The 26,485-nt window shown below is 38.0% G+C and overlaps 1 protein-coding gene across 1 annotated transcript in view; it reads left to right on the top strand.

Moving 5' to 3' along the window:
* The first annotated feature begins 19,573 nt into the window (after nt 1–19,573).
* The window catches only part of SLC30A8 (solute carrier family 30 member 8), a 34,174-nt gene continuing 27,262 nt past the window's right edge, over nt 19,574–26,485 (top strand). The window contains exon 1 of the mRNA XM_055313858.1: nt 19,574–19,644. Coding sequence (XP_055169833.1) covers nt 19,574–19,644 — 71 coding nt within the window. The remainder of the gene's footprint in view (nt 19,645–26,485) is intronic.

The raw sequence follows: 26,485 nt of genomic DNA on the forward strand, positions 1-26,485 counted from the left end.
CAGAAATAGAAACCAGGGTATTAGAGTGGTCATTTACATCTAAAGCCGCTTTATTGGGCATTTATACTCAAGCTGATTACTTATTAGTAACTAAGTTTAGAAGCAGTGGTAACACTGGCTTTTGTATGGCCTGTAGACTCATTCTCATTGGTTTATAGTTGGATCCTCTGTGGGACAATGAGATTAAAGGACCTATTTACATTTGCAGAGTTAAGCCCTTGCATCCTTTAGTAGTGGGTAACATGTCTTGAATTTGAGGAGAGATAGGCAGTCTTCCAAGTACTGTTCATACTTTATCTCTTTTATTTTTCAATTCACTATTTATTTAAAAAGTTATTATTTATTTATTATTTTTAAAAAGCTTTTATTTATTTATTCATGAGAGAGAGAGAATGGCAGAGACATAGGCAGAGGGACAAGCAGGCTCCATACAGGGAGCCCGACGTCGATCCCGCGACTCGAGGATCAGGCCCTGAGCCGAAGGCAGACGCCCAACCGCTAAGCCACCCAGATGTCCCCATACTTTATCTCTTTTAATCATCATAGCAATCCAATAACTTAGATACCATTCTCATCATTGACCTTTTATAGATAAGAAAACTACTTAAACTACAAGCCCAATTGCCTAGCTCCTAGATGGCAGAACTGGAATTAAAACACAGGTTTCTTGTGCCCAGGGTCACCTCAACCACTGACACACAGCCTCTCCTCAGCTGAACTCATTGTGGTTTCTAATAGCTGGGCTCACTGTCTCTAAGAACTCTTTACTTGAGGACCAAGGTCCACTTTGGGCCCCAGGTAAACCCATAGTGGAGACAGGCAATTTTAAACATTGTCTTACTCTCATTTAATAAGACTTAGTATTAGCTTCCATGCCACACTGGAGCTCTGGGTGTCCACCGAAGACTGCTGAGGTGCCTGACCCCTCACTGAAACCTGAGTCTCCTTTTCCACCACGAGGACCAGAGAGCCCTGCAGTGTCCTGGGCATCCTTGTTGATGACCATACTCTGCCTTTATTCCACAGAGGACCCCAGTCTCTATTCTCCTTCATTGCCTCTGACATTGAATTGGTCATTCCTCTCAACCATTAGAATATACACTCCTTAGGAAAGAGACCTGTTAGACTCAGTTACCACTGCAGCATCAGTACTGAGCACATTGATTGGCACAGAATTGGCAACATCACACCTTTGTTGAATGAATTAATATGAAGTTTCTCCATCTCAGTTTAAAGGGTGTATGTACCTCAGGCCAGGATCCATCTCCTCTACCTTCACTATTTGCTCCTTTACCACTGGGGAATTAACCATCCTCTCCTGGACCTGAGTTTTAATACATGACAAGAGATAGAATGTGCCAACATTTAAACCTTCCCATTTACTCAGATGACACAGAGACTAAAGGTCTACTCCCCTGACTATATGCCTTCATGTTTTAAATATGTGATCTATCTGATTTTATGCAATGCATAAACAGACATCAGACTGACACTAACGATGGCATTTACATAAACAGGCCATCAATATTAAACTAACACGATGGAAACTTTCAATGTAACATTAATTGGAAACCTGAACTAATTTTGTTATTAGCCATTAATACCCTGAGGACATCATCATACTTCCTGAATGCTGAAATGAAAGTTTGTGGTATTTTTTTGTGTGCAGATTAATATGAAAACTTCATAACATAAGGTAATAGTTGAGTTTTGAATTTATGCTTTATTTAAAGCAATCACCCTATTTCACTTGGTCATTTTTAATGGCATTTTAAGGTATCATTTACCTAACATAAAATTCACTTGTATTACATGTACACTTCAAGGATTTTTAGTAAATTTACAATTGTGGAATTTCATCACATTCTAATTTCAGAACACATGTCATTCTTTTTTTTTTAATTTTTTTAAATTTATTTATGATAGTCACAGAGAGAGAGAGAGAGAGAGAGGCAGAGACACAGGCAGAGGGAGAAGCAGGCTCCATGCACCGGGAGTCTGATGTGGGATTCGATCCCGGGTCTCCAGGATCGCGCCCTGGGCCAAAGGCAGGCGCCAAACCGCTGCGCCACCCAGGGATTCCCAGAACACATGTCATTCTTAATGTACTTCACACACAAGGAAGTTGCTTATTTTAATTTCTTAATTCATTTTCAGATGTGGCAGTACAAACCACAAAAAAGGACACTGAAGATACTATAAACTATTGATGAAAAAATTTAACAAAGAACCAGCACTAGTTATTAGCTAGAACAACCAATATACTGACCTGCTGTGGGGGCAAATTCCCTTCTATCATCTTTTTGTTTGCAATTGGGAAGCAAGTGCCTGCTTAGTTTCATTTGCTAGGACTTCGATAGATAATACTGAAGCAGAGGCAAAGCTGAGGAGGGTAATGGATGGGCAAATTCTCCAAAAATGGTGCCTTTTTCAAGCTCTGAGACTCACAGAGAATTTTGTCAAATGGTAGAACCTGTTTCATGTGCTCATTCCCAATAGTAAAACCTACTCTAAGGGAATGCAATCTTTTGCCATAGGGACCAAAAGGTTGTGCCAAACCTTTGTGATAAGAATACTATTAGAAGAAGCTACAGCTCTCAGATGTTTATAGCAACAAAGCAACATGTTTCTCCTCAGATTACAAATCTAATTACCAGAAGGTAATTTTATGTGACTTTCACCCTAACTAAACCCACTGGTAATTAGCAACATGATTACATGCAATTTCAAGAGGGCAGAAAAGTCTTCCTCTATGTCCAGGAAGAGGGGACAATTGAATATTAATGAATGGCAGGGAAGATTGTCATGTATATAGTACAATTTCATGAAATGAGGGAAAAGAAGGTCAAGAGACCAAAACCGTAGCATCAGAATTCCTATTAGCAAACGCAACTCTACTCATTTGGGAAAATATCTTGATAAATGTTTTAATGTGAGGATAGAGAACTATATAATCTGGCAACAGAAGATTATCCTCAAATCACTCTGGAGGTGGTAGAATTCCAGGAGGAAGAGAAAAGAACAGAAAAAGAATAAAGTGAAGAACTCAGCAGGATGGAGAGTCTGAGACAAGGTGAAGGAAAGACTCAGGGGAAAATCTTTAAGCCCATTAGTACAAGACTGAAGTGTCTTTTTGGAATGCAGATGCCTACAGTCCTGTTACATAATTTCACATGGCTACAATTTAATTTCCTCCTTCATCTCTGGCCTCCATTTTCAGTAAATCTTCTATGTTCACTAATGCATTGCGAGCACAGATTTTTTTTCTGTGAAAAAAATGGAGGAGAGTTTCTTTTCTGCTTTAATATGTTGCTAACTGAAGACAGTTTACATGGAAGCAGAACCTGCAATCAGACATCTTCCTATTCTTGCAGCCTTTCTGTTCTCCAAGAAAACTGACAAAATAAAGCGAAGACTTTGGATTTCCGTAGGCCATGGGATGTAGGGTTAAAGTCAGGTATCTCAGGAGACCCCCAGTTGGTTATATCAGCATACACCGAGGATTTTTAGCAGGATAAGAAATCTGGGTATTTAAGAAAGTTCTTCATCTCATTTATTGAGATTATTTGAATCTAGTCCTCAAACTGAAAATGTGATTTTGTCTTACGGGTTTTAGTTCTTTTTAATTTTTCCATTCTCGTATATTGTTTTCATTGTTCCTTCTTCATTTCACACATTTCCTGGTGTCTTCATTTCAGACACCAGCTCAGATTTATGCGAGTCCAGTGTGGTCAGGGGAAGAACCAGGAGTTTATGCCATCAATTTTCATTCCTATTTCTGGAGCCTTAAGAAACATGAATCTTTAGGAATTTCTTTTCAACTCAAGGAAAAAATTCACCAAATGTTGTTAGGAATGGAGATGTGCATGAGAAACCGGTGCCACCAATGGGTGACATTGTGAAGAGGCGGGGAACCTCTCTCAGCAATGGCTCTTGAGGCTTGGGAAACCAACATGGCTAGGATGCTTGGAAAGGCAAAGACTTGCCAGGTGTTGTGCCCTCTTCTGATGTCAGCTGCAATTATTAGGCTGATAAAATGGAAAAATAAATATTTGTGCAATGACTGGGAAAAGCCAATTAGTTTTGCACCAATGAGAAATAATGCAGAACTCCTCATGTCCATGTAAATTGGCTCTCTGCACACATATTTTTAAATGCATACATACTGTCCAAATGTACTTAGAAGCTTATATACACCAAAATAAAGTATATTCTGAAAGTTTGGTAAAAGAAAGAAGCAATACATTTTCTGCATTTTAAGAAGATAAAACAATTAAAATAGCATCTAGTTGTGTGATATTTTAATTAGTGAAAGTCAGAGTTGTCTTTTTTGCTTCCATGATGTGTCAGCTTGCATGATCTTCTCCTCTCTCTTGCTGTCTTTCTTTACCCCTTCAAGGAGGCATAGATAAAGCTAAGACATGCCAGTTAGCAATGCAATTTCAAGCTTAATACCCCTGCCAACTCTAAATCTTTTTGAAAGGCAAAAAGTCCAGTCTATGATAATTTTTCTTCTTATAAGTTGACCTGACAACTAGATCTAAAAGTTCTGTGTGACTTTTTTCATATTTGATCAAGTAGACTTGCCTATCTGATTACAGTCTGACTTTACATGTGAAGTATTGACATGGATATCCTTTATTTATTGAGTGGCTACTATTAGGTTTATATGTGAAGTGAACCTTACATAAATTACTGCAGTTAATCTTTATAACTATGAGAAAAATCTAATTATTCTTATTTTACAGACAAGAAAACAGAAGGTTCAGAATGGTTATGATAGCCCAGCAGGCAAGTAGAGTGGTACCCAAGGCTCCCTGACTTCAAATGGTTTACCTTGAATCACTATGTAATATTTCTCACTGGTATTTTCCATCCATCATCCATTCAGCCATTCATCCCTTCATTCATTGATTTAAAAAGTTAATATTATTAACCCGTGATATACCACATGCTCTATACCCGGAATTGAGGATAGAACACTGTAAAACAGCAGAACTCATTCCCATCAAGAGCTTATATTCTCTAGGAGTGGATAAGGTCAAAACAAAAACGTAGTGAGGGTAACACAGATAGTGATAAGGTCTCTGAAGGCAGTGAAGAGTGCGATGTGGATGGAAACTGGATGTGGCTGAGATCACACTGCTTTTCACAGGAAGATGTGAGAGGGGCTCTCTGAGATGGTGATATCTGAGCTGAGACCTTAAGATGAGAATGTAGCATTTATGTGTCCAGCCAGAGAGAGAGAGAGAGAGAGAGAGAGAGAGAGAGAGAGAGAGGGAGTGTTCCAGGGAGAGGAGGTAGTACTGGGGAGGTGTCTAAGGGAGCCATTTTCCAGGTGGGGGAAGCTCACTTTTTTGAGTGCCAATTTTAAAAACAAGGTAACTAGTTCAGTGGAAACTATCCACAATCAATTATACACATGCTGCTCTCTAGAAGAGAGGCCGCTGGACATGTCCTCTGGTTTTCGTTGATTACATTAAGGCCACTATTACATCCTCAGGTGTTCATTTTAGATAAACAACTCTAAAGTCTGTTTATCATAAGTACTATATTTATTTTTGAAACCTAGGAGGAAGAAATCTCATGTGGAAGTTCTTAGGGAAAATGATGGGCAGTCACACTTCTAATTAGTCTTTTCACATTACTTAATGTCTTAAATTACTTTTTTTTTGGTAGCCTTCCCATTTCTTCTCATCTATGGAATAATAAGTTGCTGAGTGTTTGTAAACACTATGCCAAAGCACAATAACTGAAATTCTCTGTAAAAGAGATATGCAATGTAGAGTGACAGGATAATTTTGCCCTTAGGGTATGGGAAGAGATATTATTTCTTGTGCACTGTCATTACTTTCCTAATTATACTATGCCAGAAAAGATTCACCTTCTTGTGACATTTCCCTAAAAGACAGGAAAATATTTGGAATCATATGACAAAGTAAATGTTTCATTTTAAGTTGTCTAACTGCTCAGAACAATGTTAAAACTTCAGTGCCTATAATTTCAGGCCCTGGAGAGTGAGATTTTCTTTTTAAAGCCATGAGAAACTATAAGATAATGTGTGATGTGTAATATTGTTTTTGATTGACAGAGCCAGATCTAATAACCCAAGGGTGCAAGATAGAAGTTTCTAATTTCTAGTCTTGGCATTTGAAGGTAACTGGGATGGTGATAGTCACTTTGATCCCCACTCTTTGCTCAAGTTTTGTGAATGAATGTTATATACTTTAAATATAAATATGTTGGCAGTACTTTGACATGTTTGCTAGTTTGTGATTACTATGATATGTCACCCAGCACCAAATGGATTGCTTTTCAAAGGCAGTCCTCCTTTAGATTATAAATTCTCAGACAGTAGGAATTATGTCTGTCTAAATCACTAGAGCTTGGCATAAGCTTACAGTTTAGCTATTAGAAGTGGGAATTTTATCAAGGCTTGGGAGGAAGAGGAGGATGGGTTGATATGCCAACTGTTGGGTTGAGCAATGGAGCTGAGTACTCTCGCAGGGCTTCTTGCTTTCTTCTTCACTTCTTCCTCAGTGAAAGCAACTTCTGTGATTTTTAGCCTGTTCAATTTGCTAGTAAACAAGTCGTGAGGTGGATGTGGAAGTGTAGTGCTGCTGACTCATGGGGGAGTTACAGAACGGCAGTTGGCAGCCACAACCATCAAATCTTCTTGGTCCAGTAGGTAGAGGACAGGTCTGGGAGTCTCCCAGCAAAAGGAAAAGGAAGGAAAATAGCTTCATTATTGATGCTATCTTAACATTCACCAAAAAGAAGCCTCATAAAAACTGGACAAATTTGCTTTAAAAAAGTGTGTGAGTGAATTTTAGGGGAGTGAAACTACTGTGCACGACACTACAATGGTAGATAGATGTCATTGTACACTTATCCAAACCATGGAATGTACAGCACCAAGTGTGAACTCTAATGTAAACCATGGACTTTGGATGATAATGATGTGCCCATGTGGGTTCATCAGTTGTAACAAATGTGCCACTTTGGTGCAGGATATTGGTAACAGAGTAGCTTATGCATCTGTGAGAACATGGGGCATGTGAGAAATCTCTGTACCTTCCCCTTCATTTTTCTGTAAACCTAAAACTGTTGTAGAAAATAGTCTATTAATAATTAAAATGACATGTAAATAATTAACTGTTGACAGGCTTATAAGTTATTCCTAAAATATATATTGAATAGGACTGAAAAAGAAAAAAGTGTGTGTGTGTGTGTATGTATGTGTGTGTATCTGTAATTGCACAAAGAATTTCACGAAGATATTCAGGATGTTCCTAAAACTGAGTTATTCCCTGGATCTTAGCCTGGGATCTTAGGTGGAGGACATATTAACCATTGTCTATCTTTCTGAATTTTTAATGTATTTTGCTGTGTATGTATTTTACTTTTTAAACTAAAAACAAATTTAACAAATAAATTTTTTATTTATATGGTATTTACCCTATGGTACATTTTATTTATTTTATCCATAAATGACTTCTCAAATTTTAAATTTTTTTTAATTTTTATTTCTTTATGATAGTCACAGAGAGAGAGAGAGAGAGAGAGAGAGAGAGAGAGAGGCAGAGACACAGGCAGAGGGAGAAGCAGGCTCCATGCACCGGGAGCCGGACGTGGAATTCGATCCCGGGTCCCCAGGATCGCGCCCTGGGCCAAAGGCAGGCGCTAAACCGCTGCACCACCCAGGGATCCCGACTTCTCAAATTTTAATGTATTTAACAATATTAAATACTTGGAAATTATTTTGTTACTTTTAAAGGATGAAGTGGATTGCTTTTACTCACAAGAGTCTTCTGAGTTGGCTCAGTACTGTTTCAAAATTTTCTGGTTAGGAAATTGGGGTAGAAAGAAGCAAACTTATTTATTGATTGACATTGAAAATCTGCAAAAGGAACAGACTTAGTTAGCTCTTACAGCCTCCAAATTACTAACTGGGTGCACTCAGCATGATAGCATAGTCAATTCAGCAGTAGTATCAGTTAAAATGGGTGATTGGCCTGGATTCAGGTGTCAAATATGATAGTTCTGAGGAGAAATACACTCAGAGAAGAATTTAATATGTAGAAGTATGCCATATTGTCTAAGCCATTGGGTAGAAATTAAATAACCACATCTACCTGGCAAAGACTTTGAATTAGTATCTAATGATCACAGGGGCTAGAGTGGAATGCTCAAAGGCCTATCATCTGGCCAGTCAACAGTGGAAAGGATATTTATGAACAGACAATGAATCCAATGTGTTCAAATCTTAGGATTAATCAGTAGACCTTGCTTCAGTTCGGGGGCTGGTTTATTAATAGGTTAAGGTAGAAATGGCTAGGTAGTATAAAGCAACAATTCTTCATTTGCTGACAGCAACATCCATAATAATGAAGATTCTAAGAAGTAATGAAGAATTAGTATTCATTGGGACATTGCATTAATCATAGAATCGATTTCTCTTGTTTCCTTCAGGAGAAAATGGCCAAGGGCATCTGACATTACTTATTTACCAGCTTTCTTGGAAACTAACTGGTGATTAGGAAACGCAGGTTATACCAAATCCCACTCTACCCAACTTCTATCAAAAGCCATTCATACTGTTTTGTCATATTGATTTCTGTTGCATAAATAATACTTAAAATATGAGGACATTGTCATTGTGCCTTGGATGTTATTTTTTCCGGCAGTTTAATCTGGGCATTTATAATGTTTAAAATGAAATTTTTATTCTGTGAATGATGAATTATCACAATTCTGGTGAAGACTGAGAGAAAAATCTTAGTTTTCAGTTTTGAAGGGTAAAGGGTACTATTACCCTGGGTATTTGAAGCCTAAAATAATCCATTACAAAATGTAATACTCTCAATAATGCATTACATATTTGTCCATGACAATTAAATACACATTTTTGTTCTCTTTTGGAGTTAGCTGTCTTGGAGGGAAATGCAAGCTCCCATCACCTGTTCCTTGACCAATATCTGGGTGATTGAGTAGGGAATTTAGGGTTGCAAAAGGTAATAGGATACCTCACTCTTGTGCATTGGATGTAAATTCAAGGAACGCATCCCCTGGTGGTGGTGGAGAGACTTGCTATAATTGGGTTGGTGGCATTTTAAAAGGTAGACTCACTGAATGCAAATTTGTTAATACCCAAAGAAGAGATGAATTAGTGAGCAGCGCCTTGTGGTTGTGCTTTCAAGCAGAAAACCCACCTGCCGCCCCTTGATGCATTTTGGGTTTGATATGAAAAGCAGTGGCTTAGTCTTTCAGGGAAAGCTTCCAGGCAGCTTCCGTCTTGTCTTCTGGACTATCTCCTCAGAGGCAATCTTGTCAGCCTCCAGTCAAATAAATCCAGACTTCAAGATTCAGAGGAGGAGATGAGCTATGTCTTTGCTCTCTTGGCATTCATCTGGGGACTTGCTGTGAAAATCCTTCTCCTAAGACCAAAGGCCCCTCCAGGCCTTTCACTAAAGGAAAGTAAACTGTATTCATACAAATTAAATGGTAGCATTCTGGGCAATGACAAGGGGCTTGCTCTCTCTCTCTCTCTCTCTCTCTCTCTCTCTTTTTAATTCAGGAATTCAGTGCTTTAGTTTTCAATGATGCTTCGTGCATATATAGACCAAGGAGCTGGAATATTAGAAAGTATGTTTCTGTCCACCGTTTTTTGAAAAAGACTCAAATAGGGAAGTAATTTTCCAGATAGACCAATACAAGCATTTGCCAGTCGCAATAAAAATGCTCAGATAATAGTACCAAACATCCAAGAAATGTCCAAAAGCAGTAACAACAGAAATAAAATTCTGGTGATTAGACAAAACAGACCAATGGAATTGTTGTCTTGAAGCCCACAGCAGAATAAAACCTAGCTTGACTGAAATTTTTGATGTAACCTGAAAGATAGACTGACTTTCTACAGTGGTGTCATGGACAAAATACTCATTAGCCACTCTGAGGAGCCATCATCCGTCAGCTCTTTCCTTGACAATTAGACACTGTAGGTCCAAACTCTGTGCCTTCGCTTCTCACAGAGTAGAGATATGACCAGGGAAAACAAAATGCAGACAGATAAAAGAGATAATTGCCAAGTCAAGAGACTTTTGAAAAGCCCTTTGTAAAACTTAAACTGCCAGACATGAGAGCAGTGGGCTGGATGGGCAGAAACAATCTCTAGGTGACCCTTGGTATATCTCCACTAGATGCAAGAGGCAATCAGCAAGGGAAAGAAAAACTAATTGGATGAAAGGGACCTGCAGAAATGACAGAGACCCGTGACCCTTCTGGACATGAAGGTCCCTGGCCAACCATGCACCAGGATCCTCCTTTCAATGTGGAGCTCTTGTGGACCGGAGTCTTCAAGATCCTGCAAGCTCACCAAACTCAGGGCAGCCCCCCTGGCAGCCTTGAGTGTCCTCCTCCAGGTACCCTCTACAGGCATGAAGGCTGTCTGTCCTGAACTCCCTAAGAGCAGAGCAGTTTGTTGCAGTGAGTTGTTGATCTGTAATCACTCTAGGCAATAGACTCTTTAGTTCATTAATTCCATCAGTGCTTGGCACAGAGCCTAGCCAAATGAATTAACAAATACACACACACACGTAAACTTTTTGAGACTTGTGTCTTTTATCTTCTGTTCTCTAGAGTTAAGTGGGAGGCCTGGTACCACGTGACATAGGAGTCACGTGATACCTTCTAAATAAAATCCAACTGTGAATCATGCTAAAGCTCTAATTTTATTTGTTTGTTTGGTTAAAATTTATTTATATCTCTTGAAAAAGGCAGTCAAATGATGTATTTTTCCCCTCTGCTAGCCCCAAAAGAACATAATAATCTGTCTCAAGGAATTTTGAAATTATAACATTTTTTTTCTTCAAGTATTTCAAATACATTTTTTTCTTTCTGGGTGTTTTTTTTCTGGTTCACTTTTTGTCATCCAATGATGGTAATCTCAAGCTTACTCAATGAAATTATTTACCATTTTTACCATTAACATCCTAAATTATCTTTAATTCATCTACAATATAACTAGACAGCTAATTCCCTGACCTTCTTAAATGGTATCCCTACATGGTACACATAGGCCGAAATGATTCTATCTTTGCTTTTTCTTTGCCATTTTTCAAAAGAAATTGCATTTTTTTTGTAGTTTCCAAAAAGCCAGGTGATAACAATTTGGAGGAATATTTAAGGGTGCTTTCTTTTTAAAAATTTTTAGAATTTATTTTAACTAAAATTTTTAAAAATTTATTTAAACTAAAAAATAGTTAATCCATTTTTCCCACCTCCACCAACCACCAGTCTGTCCTCTGTATCTATGTATCAATGAACTTAGATTTTTGTATACATCTAAATTTATATATATAAATACATATTTTAGATTCCACAGATGAGATAGATCATATTGTACTTATCTTTCTCTGTCTGACTTATTTCACTCAGCATAATGCCCTTGAGCACTGTCCATGTTGTTATTAAATGGCAATATTTCCTTCTTTTTTATGGCTAAATAATATTTCATTGTACATATATGTCACAATTTCTTATCCATTGATAGACACTTCTGTTGTTTTCATATCTTGGTAATTGTAAGCAATGCTGCAAAAAACACGAGGTGCATATATCTTTTGAATTAATATTCCTGTTTTCTTTGGATAAATACCCCAAGGTGGAATTGCTGGATCATATGATAGTTCTATTTTAAGTTTATTAAGGAACCTCCGTACTTTTTTCCATGGTGGCTGCACCAGTTTACATTTCCACCAACAGTACACAAGAGTTCCTTTTACTATACATTCTTGCCAACACTTAATATTTCTTATCTTTTTGATAATATCCATCTTAATAGGTGTGAGGTGATACCTCATTGTGGCTTTGATTTGCATTTTCCTGATGATTAATGATATAGAACATTTTATGCACCTGTTGGCCATCTCTGTCTTCTATGGAAAAATGTCTATTCAGATCTTCTGCCCATTTTTTTTTGCTATCAAGTTGCATGATTTCTTTATTCCCTTATCAGATACATAATTTTTAAATATCTTCTCCCAATCAGAAGGTTGCCTTTTCATTTTGTTGACAGTTTCCTTCGCTCTGCAATAGCTTTTAAGGTTGATGTAGACTTATTTGTTTATTTTTACTTTTGGTGTCAGATTAAAAAAATCATCACCAAGACCTGTATCAAGAAGCTTGCTGGCTATGTTCTAGGAGTTTTATGGTTTCAGGTCTTTTGTGCAAGCCTGTGATCTATTTGAATTAATTTTGTATATTATGTTAGATAGTGGTCCAGTTTAATTCTTTTGCATGTGGCTGTCCAGTTTTCTCTGCATCATTTATTGAAAAGACTATATTTTTCCACTATATATATTTGGCTCCTCTGTTATAAATTAATTGATCAGGTATGTGTGGGTTTAATTTTGGGTTGTCTATTCTGATCTACCCGTCTATGTGTCTATTTTTATGCCAATACTACACTTTTAATTACTATATATTTATAATTCAGTTTGAAATCTATATTAAATAGTATAATCTCTATTAGATGAGTGTGATGCCTCCAGCTTTGTTCCTCCTCCTCAAGACCGTTTTGGCTACCTGCAGTCTTTTATGGTTCCATACAAATTTTAGGATTTTTTGTTCCATTTCTGTGAAAAATGCCATTGAAATTTTGATAGAGATTGTGTTGAATATATTGCAGTGGGTAGTATGACATTTTAGCAATATTGATTCTTCCAATCCATGAGCATAAAATATTTTTTTCACTTATTTGTGTCCTTTTCAATTTCTTCCATTAAAGTCTTATAGTTTTCAATATACTGGTCTTCCACCTCCTTGATTAAATTTACTCCTAGGTGTTTTATTCTTATCGACCCAATTGTAAGTGGAATTATTATTTTTTATTTAAAAATATTTCATTTATTTATTTGAGACAGAGAGTGAGTGAGAGAGAGACACAAGCCAGGGGAGGGATAGGGAAAAGCAGACTCCACACTGAGCAGGGGGCCGAGGCAGGACTTGATCCCAGGACCCTGGGATCGTGACTGGAGCCGAAGGGAGACACTTAACTGACTGAGCTACCCAGGTGCTCCCGTGATTGTTTTTTTTTTTTTAATTTGTTTTTCTGATAATTCATTATTGGTATTATAGGAATACAACAGATTTTTGTGTAGTCATTCTTGTTCCATAACTTTATTGAATTTGTTCATTAGTTCTAACAGTTTTTTTTCTATACATAATAGCATGTCCTCTATAAATAGTGACAGTCTTACTTCTTCCTTTACAATTTAAATGCCTTTTCATTTCTTTTTCTTGCCCAGTCACTCTGGTAAGGACTTCCAATGCTATGTTGAATAAAAGCGGCAAAGTGAGCATTCTTGTCTTCTTCCTAATCTTAGAGGAATAGCTTTCAGCTTTTCACCACTAATTGGCTTATTATATATGGCCTTTATTATGTTGAGATACAGTCCCTCTATGACCACTTTCTTGAGAGTTTTTAATCATAAATAGATGTTGTATTTTGCCAAATGCTCTTTCTGAATCTATTGAAATAATCATGATTTTCCTTTCTTTTTCTTTTGCATACCTTTCTTATTATAATGTCTTTTTTTTTTTTAAAAAAGGATTTTATTTATTTATTCATGAAAGACACAGAGAGAGAGGCAGAGGCATAGGCAGCGGGAGAAGCAGGCTCCCTGGGGAGAGCCTGATCCAGGACTTGATCTCATGACTCCAGGACCATGACCTGAGCCAAAGGCAGGCGCCCCTCCTATTCTAATGCCTTAAATCATGGCTTGGGTCCTTAGAACCCTCTCTTGGTTGTCAAAGTAAATAAAATGATAAAGAGAGACATATATAGTTATAAGAATGTGAAGCTGGCAGATAACAACTTTGGAGTTTGCAAGACAAAATCAGCCATTTCTATCTTGGAGAGTGCATTTAAAGGTTAATGAGTTTAAGTTCGTAGAGTGCTTGTAAAAAGAATTGTGGGACATGGAGGCTAATCAATAAAATATGCACTTCATAAACATTTAAACCACCTAGTCCCAATATTCCCCCCTACCCAAACAGTGCTGGTTTATTTTTGCATTATTTATTTGCATCTATCGGACTTAATAAAGTATTTCTTTTATTGTTTTAGTATCAATATTTTATCAAGTTTTTCTTTTTCAACAAATACAAATTGCATTTGCACTGACACATTTCTATGGCTCAATCTTTTTAAAAATAAAAATGGCAAAAGAAAGAATTACATAGTCCCAATTTATCAAGAAGAAAATAAAACTCTGATGGCTCAGTCCATTCTCACATAAAGTATGAAATATCAGGAAATGGATTGCGTTTTATACATGTTTACTTTAGATTAAAATGAAATTTTCACAAAGTTCTCTAAAATACAATCCAATTAAATTTTCAATGTCTTTGTTTTCACATTTCTGGATGGAACTTTTAAAAAACTCACACTGTAGTAATAACCATAAAACCACCTTGCTAAGGAAATGCCACCAAGCTTAGAAATAATATGTTTATAGCCTTGGTGGGAATACAGAAGTCCAGAATCTTCAGCAGGTGATTATCCTGACTGAGTTCTCAGTTCCTTCCTGTTTTGTCCTCTTTATGGAGGACACATTCTGAATTGCATTTGACTGCTAAGTGGGTAGAATGAGGCAGGCACAAAGCTTTTGAGAAATCACAAATCACAGATTATGTGAGAACACTGGGCCTAGGGAGTTTGACGGATTTACCCAGTCATATAGCTGATGGCAGGCTTAAGTCCCCAGGTCTTCTTTGCAATAACTTCTACTTCCTTGACAGATTCTTCCATTCTTGGGTAATTCTTAGCCTTCTGTTAAGGCTGAGGTCAATTTCTCAGGGACAGCCAAGACATTTTACTTAGATGTGGCCAAATCCATAGCAACTCACTTATGTACAACACTGGTTATATGCCAGACGCTATGCTAAGAACTTTTATACACATTATCTCTTTTACCCTTCACAAGCACTCTGTAGAAAGAGACTCCATTAATGCACCACTCTACAAATGAGAAAATGAGAAGCACAGAGGCCAGGTAACTTGTTCAAGGTCACATATGTAAGGAAGTGGTTAAGCCAGAAACTAAGTCTATCAGATTCGAAAGCCCATGCATGCAGCAAGCCACTTTACTATACTGCCTCTCCACACAAACAAGAAAAACCCAAAGAGAATGAAAATCCACGTTATTATTTTAAATGTTTTTTTTTAATTTTTATTTATTTATGATAGTCAGAGAGAGAGAGAGAGAGAGAGAGAGAGAGAGAGGCAGAGACACAGGCAGAGGGAGAAGCAGGCTCCATGCAGGGAGCCCGACGTGGGATTCGATCCCGGGTCTCCAGGATCGCGCCCTGGGCCAAAGGCAGGCGCCAAACCGCTGCGCCACCCAGGGATCCCCACGTTATTATGTTAAAACGAGCACACTGTCATGTCTTTTTTTAAAAGATAGTTACATACAAACGATGGCAATGTGAAGTGTTTCTTTTTTTTTTTTAATTTTTATTTATTTATGATAGGCACACAGTGAGAGAGAGAGAGTCAGAGACATAGGCAGAGGGGGAAACAGGTTCCATGCACCAGGAGCCCGACGTGGGATTCGATCCCGGGTCCCCAGGATCGCGCCCTGGGCCAAAGGCAGGCGCTAAACCGCTGCGCCACCCAGGGATCCCAATGTGAAGTGTTTCTGAAATAAGAATTTAAATTTGGGGAATGCAAATCTTGGGAACTCAGTACTTTAGGATGAGTCTAAGGATGGTCATGGTGGTTTTCCATAAACAAACCCTTTCTGGGTACCTGGGTGATTCAGTGGTTGAGCGTCTGCCTTCTGCTTAGGTCATGATTCTGGGGTTCTGGGGTCGAGTCCCAGATCGGGCTCCTGGTGAGGAGCCTGCTTCTCCCTCTGCCTCCCTCTGTTTCTGCCTCTTTCTCTGTGTGTCTCATAAATAAATAAATAAATAAATTTTTTTTAAAAAAAAGAACCTTTTCTGCAAGTAAAATATCAAATGATGTGTAAGACACCTGTGTAAATTATTTTTTAAAGATTTTATTTATTTATTCATGAGAGACAGAGAGAGAGAGAGAGGCAGAGACATAGGCAGAGAGAGAAGCAGGCTCCATGCAGGGAGCCCTATGTGGGATTCGATCCCAGGTCTCCAGGATCATACCCTGGGTCAAAGGCAGGCGCTCAACTGCTGAGCCACCCACGGGTCCTGTAAATTATTTTGCACAAGTATTAGTTACTACTGTTTGTAAAATCCTATTAAGAAATTGTTGCCAACAACAGCTAGCACTGAGGAGCTGAACCAGTTCTTTGGTCATGTCAGTGATGTTCTTGTGGCTGACAGGATATTTATTCCCAGAGGTAACTGTTATAAATTGCATTTTACCTCTTCAGTTGCTACAAGCTTATGATGGTGAGTGGGCGGAGAGGACAACCTGTAATTCAGGATGGTTTGGAAGCTGGTTGCCTTGGAAACTGGAAAAAAGCAGCATAATGCCCACCAAAACCAACTGTCAATAAGAGAAAAGATTTTATTTTATTTTTTTATCTGTGTTGCTTTCCAAGTCACATATTTTGTGGCTTTTGCCAGTCTGATTAGGACCATTGGTCCTTGGTGGGCGGTGCATGCCAAAATAGGCCAAATGTTAGTCAGGGAGGACGGGAAATTCTTCATAAACACTGTGCTGACCGAATACTAGGGGGAAGGGAATGGTCGTGTAGTTAAAATGAGTTTATATAATGACAAAGTTATCAACATGTGAATATTTCATACAATGTGACATGCAGGCAATTCTTAATCGTAGTTTATCTAAACCTACATTTATAGCAGCAAAACTCACTTTTTTTTAAACTCACTTTTTTTTAACATAAAAATTTTATTCACTGTGATCCACTCTTCGCTGTTCTTATGCTACTGACACCAGAAGTTTTGACTTATAGTAGAGTAGTTATTTTCAAGGGTAGCACTTGGAAGTTCACAGAAATCAGATTTTTGTGTATTTCTTAATTGTGTAATTTCGTAATCCTTTTAAAATATACATATTTAATTTTTTATTACTAAACGTATCACACATGTACACATATATATTTTATAGGTTTGTATATGTGTGTGCCATGTTTTTTAGTGAATCATATGAATTTGCTAATTTTAGACTGTTAAAATTACAAAAATGACAATTTTATATATTTTAACATACAAGTAAATAGCAGAGATTCCAGAATACATTTTTTCCTTCTCCTTCTTTGCTGGGGTCCCCATTACCTCTTTTCTCATCTCCACTTCACCCTATTCTGTACCAGTCCTACCCTACACTTCCCATGTATCCTTACCTTATTCTTGCTTCACAGACAACTCACATTAACAACCTGGTATGTAGCTCTCTGCTCACAGAATCATGAACAGATGTAAATATGTCTGTGCATCTATATATGTGTTAGTGACAAACTCATGGTGCAAAATCACAAACTTGCAGATTATTTTTTCCTGTTGAGATCTATAACTAAATGTTCTCTTCCCTGCATTTGAATATCACTTATCTTCTCTTCTTTGCATTTATTATTCTTAATGGATTTCAGCCTAATTTTAAGTAGTTTCTTCACCCTTTTACATTCATTCACTTGAATTCTATTTCTCTGATATGTGCTAGGAACAATACACAAATTATTCAAGCTGCAAAGTGTGGCAGCGTGTTACACAGAAGGATTAGTAATTCTTTTCCGGTTTCCTATTTTGTATCCCTAGAATAACCTATTATTTTCAAAAGTTAAGAGTAAGGATATATGAGAAGGAAATATTTTGGATTATTCTAGTAATTCTAGACTCAGAATTTCTCCTGCAAGGGAAAACAGCCTCCCAGAGCCATTTCTTTGGTTTTCATCTCTCAGAACCAAGTTAATGATTGCTTAGGCAATGGAGTCATATGGAAAGACCTTAGAATTTATGTTATGGGTGAAACTGTTTGAAATCTTGAAGATGAGTCACAGCTTCACTGCAGATGTGATAGGACACATAAGGCTCTCAGTGTCCGCCAAAAGTGACTTCTCCTCTCACTGCTACTGAAATTGCCATTGAATCCCATTTTCTTCTTCAGAGAAAATTTATCTTATTAGGCCATGATGGCAGACTTCTGCTTAGTGTTGAGGGCAACTGGGTTATTCCAAGACTATACTACTGTGTCTGAGTTTCCTCACTAGGAAGTGAGTGTTGACAGAAGGAGAAGGAAATGAGGACTCAGTGGTTTGAGATTTATGGCCTCTTCCCCAGTCTGCAAGCACTCCTACTCCTCACATGCATCTGTACAGGTCTCGGATGCTCTTCAGTCTCCCCACAAGTGCCTATCAGAAAGGGCTGCTGCCTTCAGGCTATAGTCCCTTCTCTCTCTCTTTTTTTAAAAGATTGATGATGATTGATTGATTGATTGATTCATGGGAGACACACACACACAGAGAGAGAGGGAGAGAGAGGCAGAGACACAGGCAGAGGGAGAAGCAGGCCCCATGCAAGGAGCCCGGTGCGGGACCCCATCCCGGGTCTCCAGGATCACGCCCTGGGCCGAAGGCAGGCACCAAACCTCTGAGCCACCCAGGGATCCCCTCCTTCTCTTATTTGGAAAGGAACATGCTTTAAAATGCAGTAAGATGTGAATTCCTAGGAGTTTGGGGGTTGAAGGTCCCTTGGGATCAACTCAGAAGATGCCATTCCTGAGTTGTGACTTGTTTGCCTGACAGGGTTTCCTTGGATGAGACTTTTATCCTCAGCAGTGGATACCCTAGCCAGGGGGAGTACTGATCCTTCCAGGCCTTGTGGGTGTGATTGAGGGCTGTAATTTATTTAGCAGCTGAGTCTGCCCTTTCCCTGCCTGTCAAAAGGGCTTCAAAGCGGCCACACCAGGAACTGTTTCAGATTACAGACTTCAGCAACTAATGACCCATGTCCTCCCTTCAGTAGTGAAATCCCAAAATGGTCCTAGGAGAGGAGAAATAAATCCTGACAGCTGCTTAGAGGTCATCTTATAACTAAGTCTCCAGAGAAATGTTTTTAGGTTGAGAAAGAGTTCCACGCCACCCAAAAGGAAAAGAAAAGAAAGGAAAAACATGAGGCCAGTGCCCAGAAGGGTGTCTGCAGCTCATCCAGGTGTGCTCTGAAGACCAAACCTCTACATCAGCATTTAACAGGAAACTCTTGAGCTTCTCTACCTCTCAGGAAGCACAGTGGAATCAGATAACATGGGAAGCACACACACACACACACACACACGCACACACACACACACACGCTTCACCTGGTCCTTCCTGCAGGTCTCTGTAGGAAAGGAGTTTCTGTGGGTGAGAAAATGAGACCAGGTGATAGTCCAAGGAGGCTGTAATTTTAGAAGACCTACCAAGAACATTATGTAGGAGGCTTGGTATTCTAAATCCCGGAAGCCTTTTTACTTTTTTCTTTGGAAAGTATGTGAATGATTGTAATGCTGCTTTGCTTCCCAAACTGGGCAGTGAGGTAAGGAGCAGCAGCCTCTGCCACAACAAACAACAGCAAAGCTGTCATCCTGACCACCATGGAGTTTCTTGAAAGAACTTACCTTGTGAATGACAGAGCCACCAAGATGTATGCCTTCAACCTAGACAGGTAACAGACATCAGTTTCTGCCTCACAATTTTCTATCTTGACTATTTAATAAATCCTCAGACCCTATTGCTTCAAAACTGGAAACTTTCACTCTCCAGCTCAGGGGCAGTTTGTAAAATTTGATAAACTGTTGACTGATCTGTATGATTTGCATCCTGAAAAATGCAGATTTGGTTCCTTAAATGCACAAAATATACATTTTATTAATATATTTTTCACCTGTAGTTTATCTTCCAGGAAATAGGTACATGTGATCGAATGTGTTTACCTTTCTTTTCCTCAATTATTCTCATTCTTAAAGTTCTAAGCAAATTTTAGTAAATTATAGTTAGAAAAAAAATTAAGGCTTTTCAACTATGTGACAGAATTGTGGCTACATTGTTCTTTAAACTAACTGCTGTTTTCTTAATCATAAAATGCCATAATCAAATGTACACAAGTATAATGAATATAGCTGAGTTTAATGCACTACAGAATTCTAGTTCCATTTAATATCTCCACGGTACCACATACAGTATATTCATTTATCCTCCCTTATCGAACTACTATTAGATTGAATACACCTGGATATATAACAGGAAGAAAACATTTCTGCTCTCAGATCTCTGTCCTCTTGCAACCTTTAGTCTAATGTGGAACGCTCATAGGAAATAGGCAATTATAAAATAGCATAGAAGTGTCATCCTGGGGGTGTTTAATGAGAAAATCTCAAAGGAACCTAGGTCTTAGCTGGACTTTAAGGGTCACAGAAAGCACTTAAGAAATGGTAGAATAAGAATTGAAAAATGAAAAGGAGTTAGAGAAAGGTTAGGGAAACTCCGTATAGAAAATAGGATTAGGGGATATTTTTCAGACTGAGATAATTGCCTGGTAAAAACAGAGACATGTAAGAATAAGAGTGGGTGTATTTGGAGAGTTCGAGCTGAATGAAGAGCAAAGAGAAACATGCAGAGTACATACAGATGAATGAATAGAAATCTGAAATGAATTCATGATAGGAGGAGAGCTCAAGAGAATACATATAATTAATGATATGTGTAATGTCTGTGTTTGTTTCATGGAACCAAATTCATATTCTAAAGAGTAGCAAATTTGTGCTTGATAGCATTAAATGTCTAAACAGCTGTAAAGGGACTTCTTTATAGTTTTGCCTTAAAAATATTTGGTAGAATCTAGCACATCTATTATCTCATATTATAAGAGTTATTTTTCTTAGAAAATAATATTAGGTGTGATTTATTAAGACCATAAATAATAAATCCTCATGTTAGGTCAGGCAGAAATTTTAGACAATGAATTGTTAATACTCTGGACACTATTAAAAGAGCATCTCTACATTATTAAAATAACACTATCTCCCTTCTCATTAAAATAGAACACTGGCACTCTGTTACACAAAGTGTGACAGTTATAGTTACATTATACATTTATAAATTTATAGTTACAGGTTCTCTTTCACTTCCTAAACGGGTATGGATTTCAGGATATGGTGATGATAGAAGCTGTCAAACTCATTTTTATTTTCTTTTCATATAATAACAGTTGAACTTGGGAGAAATGATTTATGCTGATCCATCATTTTGCCAGTTAGGAACCTGAATGCCAAAGAGAACAAGTTCAGATGTCTAATTATGACAGAGTTGGGGTCTGAACACACACCTCCTGTTTGTCAATTTAGTGTCTGCTTCCTCCTCCTTCACCTCTCCTGCACCTACACTTTAACCTTGTGGCCTCCTGAATCTTTAATCTATTTCTTCCTGAGGTCACATGAACCTTGACTTCTTCACTTATTCACTTCCTTTTGTCAAGTTCCCCAACCTCGTTTCTCATATATTTTCTTCCATCTCTATTTCCCAGACAACTTATTCCTCAGATAGTCCTTCTCTTTTCTCCTTTCTTCTCTCTTTTCTACTTATAATCAGCTTTCCATTTAAATTGTTGCCAGCATTGAGAAACTTAATCTGAAAGAATATTTTCTCTCTAATTCCACAAAAGGAGTGATTCATTTATCTATGGCTGGGCTACAAACCAGTCCCAGAATGTAGTAGCTTAAATAATAATCATTGTGTTATTCACAATTCTGTGGGTTAGCGGGGTTTGCTCATGGAGCTGCGTTCTGCTGGTGTCTGTGCTCTGCCAAAAGTTCCCAGATGGCTTTATTCACCTGTCTGGGGGTTTTGTACCAGCTTTTGGTTAGTCTTCATTCTCTTTCCTATGGCCTCAAATATTTCCCCCCTATAAAGGAGTCTGCTGTGGATTGAATATTTGTGTCCCCCCCCCCACTCAAATTCACATCTTGAAGCCCAAACTCCCATGTGACTGTGCTGATAGGACCTTTCAAAAGGTGATTAAGGTTAAATGAAGTCTCCAGGATGGAGCCCTGATATGGTAGAAGTGATATCCTCATAAAAGAGGGAGAGACACCAGAGATCCCTCTCCACAATGTGAGGTTATAGCAAGGCAGCCATCTGTATGTAGGCCAGGAAGAGAGCATTTGCCAGAAACCGAATTTTTCAGCACCTTAATCATGGATTTTCAGCCTCCAGAACCACGAGAAAATAAATCGATAACAGAAGTTGCACATGTAGTGGACATCAGAGGAAATAGATTCCACTTAATTAGATAAGCCATTCCTAAACACATAAAAGAGCATACAAGTAAATGTCAGCAACATTGGGCCCATAGGGGATCAGTATCCAGAATTGCTAGAGTTTACTATTACAAAATCTGCAAAGAAACAACAAAAAACAACCCATGCATAGTAAAAAGAGCAGGGAATAGAAACTGCCTTTAAAAGAGCCCAGATGTTGGACTTTGTTCAAAGTAGTCATTATAAATGTGATTAAAGAACTAAATGATATCATGCTTAAAAAATTAAAAAGAGGTATAATGGCAGTGTGTCATCAAACAGATAATATCAATAAAAAGATAGAAATCATATAGAAAAGAACCAAATGGAAATTCTGAAGTTGAAAGTGGAATAAGTAGAATAAAAAATTTGTTAAAAGGACGCAGTAGTAGATGATGAACTGACAGAATAATCAGTGAACTTGAAGACAGATCAACAGGTACGCAACATAATGAACAAAGAGAGAAAAAAAAAGGAGTACAAAATAACAGAACCTCAGGTAAAATGTAGCACATCCTTAAATGCCCTAACACATTCATGATGGGAGTACCAGGAGAAGAGAAAAAGGAGGAGAGAAATATTTAAGGAAATAATGTCTAGAATTTTCCAAAATTTGGTGACAATATTAATCTATACATCCACAATGGTCAACAGATGCTACGAAGAATCAAGGAAAATGGATCTACACTCTTATATGTCATAGTGAAAATACTAAAAACAAAACACACAGAAAAAGTCTTAAAAGCAGCAAGAGAGGAAAAAAAGGTAAATTAGTGGCTGTCTGGGGTAGAGTTGTATGCAAGGAGATTGAGGATTTGCTGCTAATGGGTACAAGGCTCCTTTTTTGGGCTGACAGAAATGTTCTAAGTTAGATTGTGGTAATGGTTGCACAACTCTGCAAATATGCTAAAACCCATTAAATTGTATACATTAAATGGGTCACTTGTGTGGCATATGGATTATATATATATAGGTTGATAAAGCTGTTTTAAAAAGGAGAGAGTAATTGGACACCTGTTCTAGGATGAGAAATTACATCTGATTCTGCTAACATTTCTATTCTCCACTCCCTCTAGCTCTCTCCCCTCAAAACACTTCTTCACATCACTCATTTATTTCACAAACATTTAATCAAGCATAATCTCAACAGATGTGTACTGAATATCTACTGTGTTCAAGATGAAGTTCCAGGCACTGAATGCACAGGAGTCTTTCTAGTGCAGATGGAGGAAAGTGGTTAAGAGGGTGAAACGGGCCAGGAACTGCTAAGGGATGTATGAATGTTTTCTCCCTCTTTGATACTTATCCTGTCCTTAGGAATAGAGGCTCAATTCCCAGGGTTAATTCATACAAAACTGATGCCTTATTGTCACTCGAGTAGAATCTAGAATAATGGATATGGACAAAGGGGAAACAAAAGAAAAGCTTGCTTTTTGTATATTCAAGCTCTCACATAAAATTGCTTAACCTAAAGTTATTTCTCTTTAAAATTTTTTTTCTTAAAGTTGCCTATTTCTTTTTTTAAAGATTTTATTTATTTATTTATTTGCTTGTTGTTTATTTATTTATATTTATTTATTTATTTTGAGAGAGTGAGTGAGAGGGAGAGGGAGAGAGAATCTGGAGCAAATTCCGCACGGAGTACAAAGCTCCATTGGGACTTGAGTGGTCCCAAGACCACAAGATCATGACCTGAGTGGAAACCAAGAGGCTGACACCAAGAGTACCACACCTAACCAACTGAGCCACCTAGGCACCCCTAGCCTAAAGTTATTTCACACTACAACTTACTTTATAGTTTCTGAAGAACAGTGATAATCATGTAATGTGAAAATGGTAGACTAATGTAAAAATCCACACTTTTTGTGCATTTATCTTGTTCCAAACACAACTCTGAAGTATTTATATGAATTAGCTAAAATCTCAGAGTGACCCTGTGAGAGAGATGTTATCATTATCCCTTTTTGCTGATGAGGAAATTGAGGCACAGAGAAGTTATTTTCTTAGAGTCATATGATTAGTGAGTGGTAAAGCTGGGAGTTGGCTTAGCAATGGGATGTCAAAGCCCAAAGTCTCAGCTTCCTCCCAGTACTGTCATCCACTCAGCCTATCTCAGAAACTGGTATGCCCTTCGCCTAGCTGTTGTAACCAGAAATCCATGAGCCATCTTCCAGTCCCACCCTTCCCCCATTCAACCTTAAATAATGCTATTGGTTAGTAAGTCCCATTGATTGTACCTTCCAAACATCCCTCTTTATGACTGCTTCTTCCCATTTTCCTTCTCATGGCACTGGTCCAAATTGCCAGTATCTCTGCTCCAGCCACCTCCTAAATGGTCTCCATGTTTTGTCTCTTTATATTCAAGCCTTCTAAGCATCACCAGAAGTGATCATTTTAGAAATGTGAACCACATAATGTTTCCTGGTCAAAACTTTCCAACTGCATCCCTGCAGACTTTGAAGAAAAGAAGACCCTTTTTAATGGTTCACAGAGTTCTGCATGATTTAATTTCTGCCTACTTCTCTGACGTCATCCAATGTCACTCTTCATCTCAGTGGCCACCTATGTAGTTCCCTTTCTGTCCAGGCAAGCTTTTGAACAAGACAAGCTCTTTCTTGCCTCTGTGCCTTTGCACCAGCAATACCCTCCACTCGTGATGTTTCTCTTCCACTCCTGGTTATCCTTTAATTCATTGAGGAGATATCTCTACAGAGGTGCCTCCTATTACGGCTCTATTTAAAGTAGCCCCAGCTTCTCTTGCCCAGTCACTGACCACATAGCCTCTGTGCCTATCAGCTGGCTTACTTTTGTCTGCCTCTGCTTAAGATACAAGCTTCTAAGGTCAGGAACTTAGTCTCAAGGACCATGGTATCAATTAGCATCTTTGTTAGTGCAGGCACATTGCAGGCATGCAGTACATATTTGTCGAATGAATGAATACATGATGTATTGGATATGCATGGTGGGATGTAAACTTTCATCTTCTAATAGGAATAGTGATTTTAGGTTCTTGGGAGAAGTGATGTAGAAGCACAAAATAGAAGTGATTTCATTATGTAGTCAACATATGAAATAAGAGGGTGGAAAGTATTACTAGCTCTACTTTAGAGACCCAGAAACAAAGGGGTTTAACATCTACCATCAAACACACAGAAAATACAAAAGAAAAAGAAAGGCTTCTCCAAGATCAAAAAATAAACTTCATATTCTAATTAGTATTTTAAGAAATGAACTCAGTTCTAGGCTATTGCAAGAAAATTTCTGAATATTTCCTTCTTTCTCCTGTTACTCCTTTTTTTCTTTGATGCTGTAGTAACTTCCTCTGCTCTGGCCTACTATTCCTATTCTTCAGAGCTTCAAACCATCTATGAATTCATGGGAATCTATGATGATTTATTCACAATTCAGTTTTTGATGCATTATAGCATTTGCTTTTTAGAACCTTCTTAAAATTCTTCTTAGGATTCACATCATTTTTTAGATTAAGAACCTGTTCTGCATCTGTAGGTACTCAGACCACTTTGCTCTAGTGAGGCAATGAGAAATGTATTTTAATTTTGGATTTTTAAATTTTGGGGGGATTACAGACCTTTTTAGGAGCTCAGTGAGAACTGTGGGCTCTTGCATTCCCCCCACATAAAACACAAATACACATATGAACACATTGTATCCAATTTCAATGGAGTCTCTGAAACCCATGTTTAGATAGATAGCCTGCTTAGTATCTCAAGGAACAATCTCAGCTTAAACTATATCCATATTGGTTAATCTTTGAGTCTAGGACAACAAAGCAGTATTTAAAAGTAAAAACTGGCCAGGTTTCTTGCACTTATCTTCTCATGAGATTGCCCTGAGGCTGTGTCCCTAGTAGGACTCCTGCCTTTGTCTGCCTTCTGCACTGCCCCCAGAATAAGTTCTTTCTCCTGGTCACTTAACACCTGTTTTCTCTGGCCACAAGATTAATGAAAAATATAAAATAAAGCAAAGCTTCATATGACTTCAGCAAATCAGTGGTCATATGGACAGTGTCAGAACAATCGGTGACCCTGTCTTGCTCGTGTTGCTTCTTCAGCACAAAGGAAGAGGAAACCTCTATCATGCTTTCTTTTTAGTTCTCTGGTTCCATGGAGTTGATGGCCACTGGTGACCCACACTGCCCCATGATATATATTTTTTATTATCAGATTATGTATCACATTACAAAGGCAAAAA

The sequence above is a fragment of the Nyctereutes procyonoides genome, unplaced genomic scaffold (genome assembly GCF_905146905.1).
Source record: "Nyctereutes procyonoides isolate TBG_1078 unplaced genomic scaffold, NYPRO_anot_genome, whole genome shotgun sequence".
Lineage (NCBI taxonomy): Eukaryota > Metazoa > Chordata > Mammalia > Carnivora > Canidae > Nyctereutes > Nyctereutes procyonoides.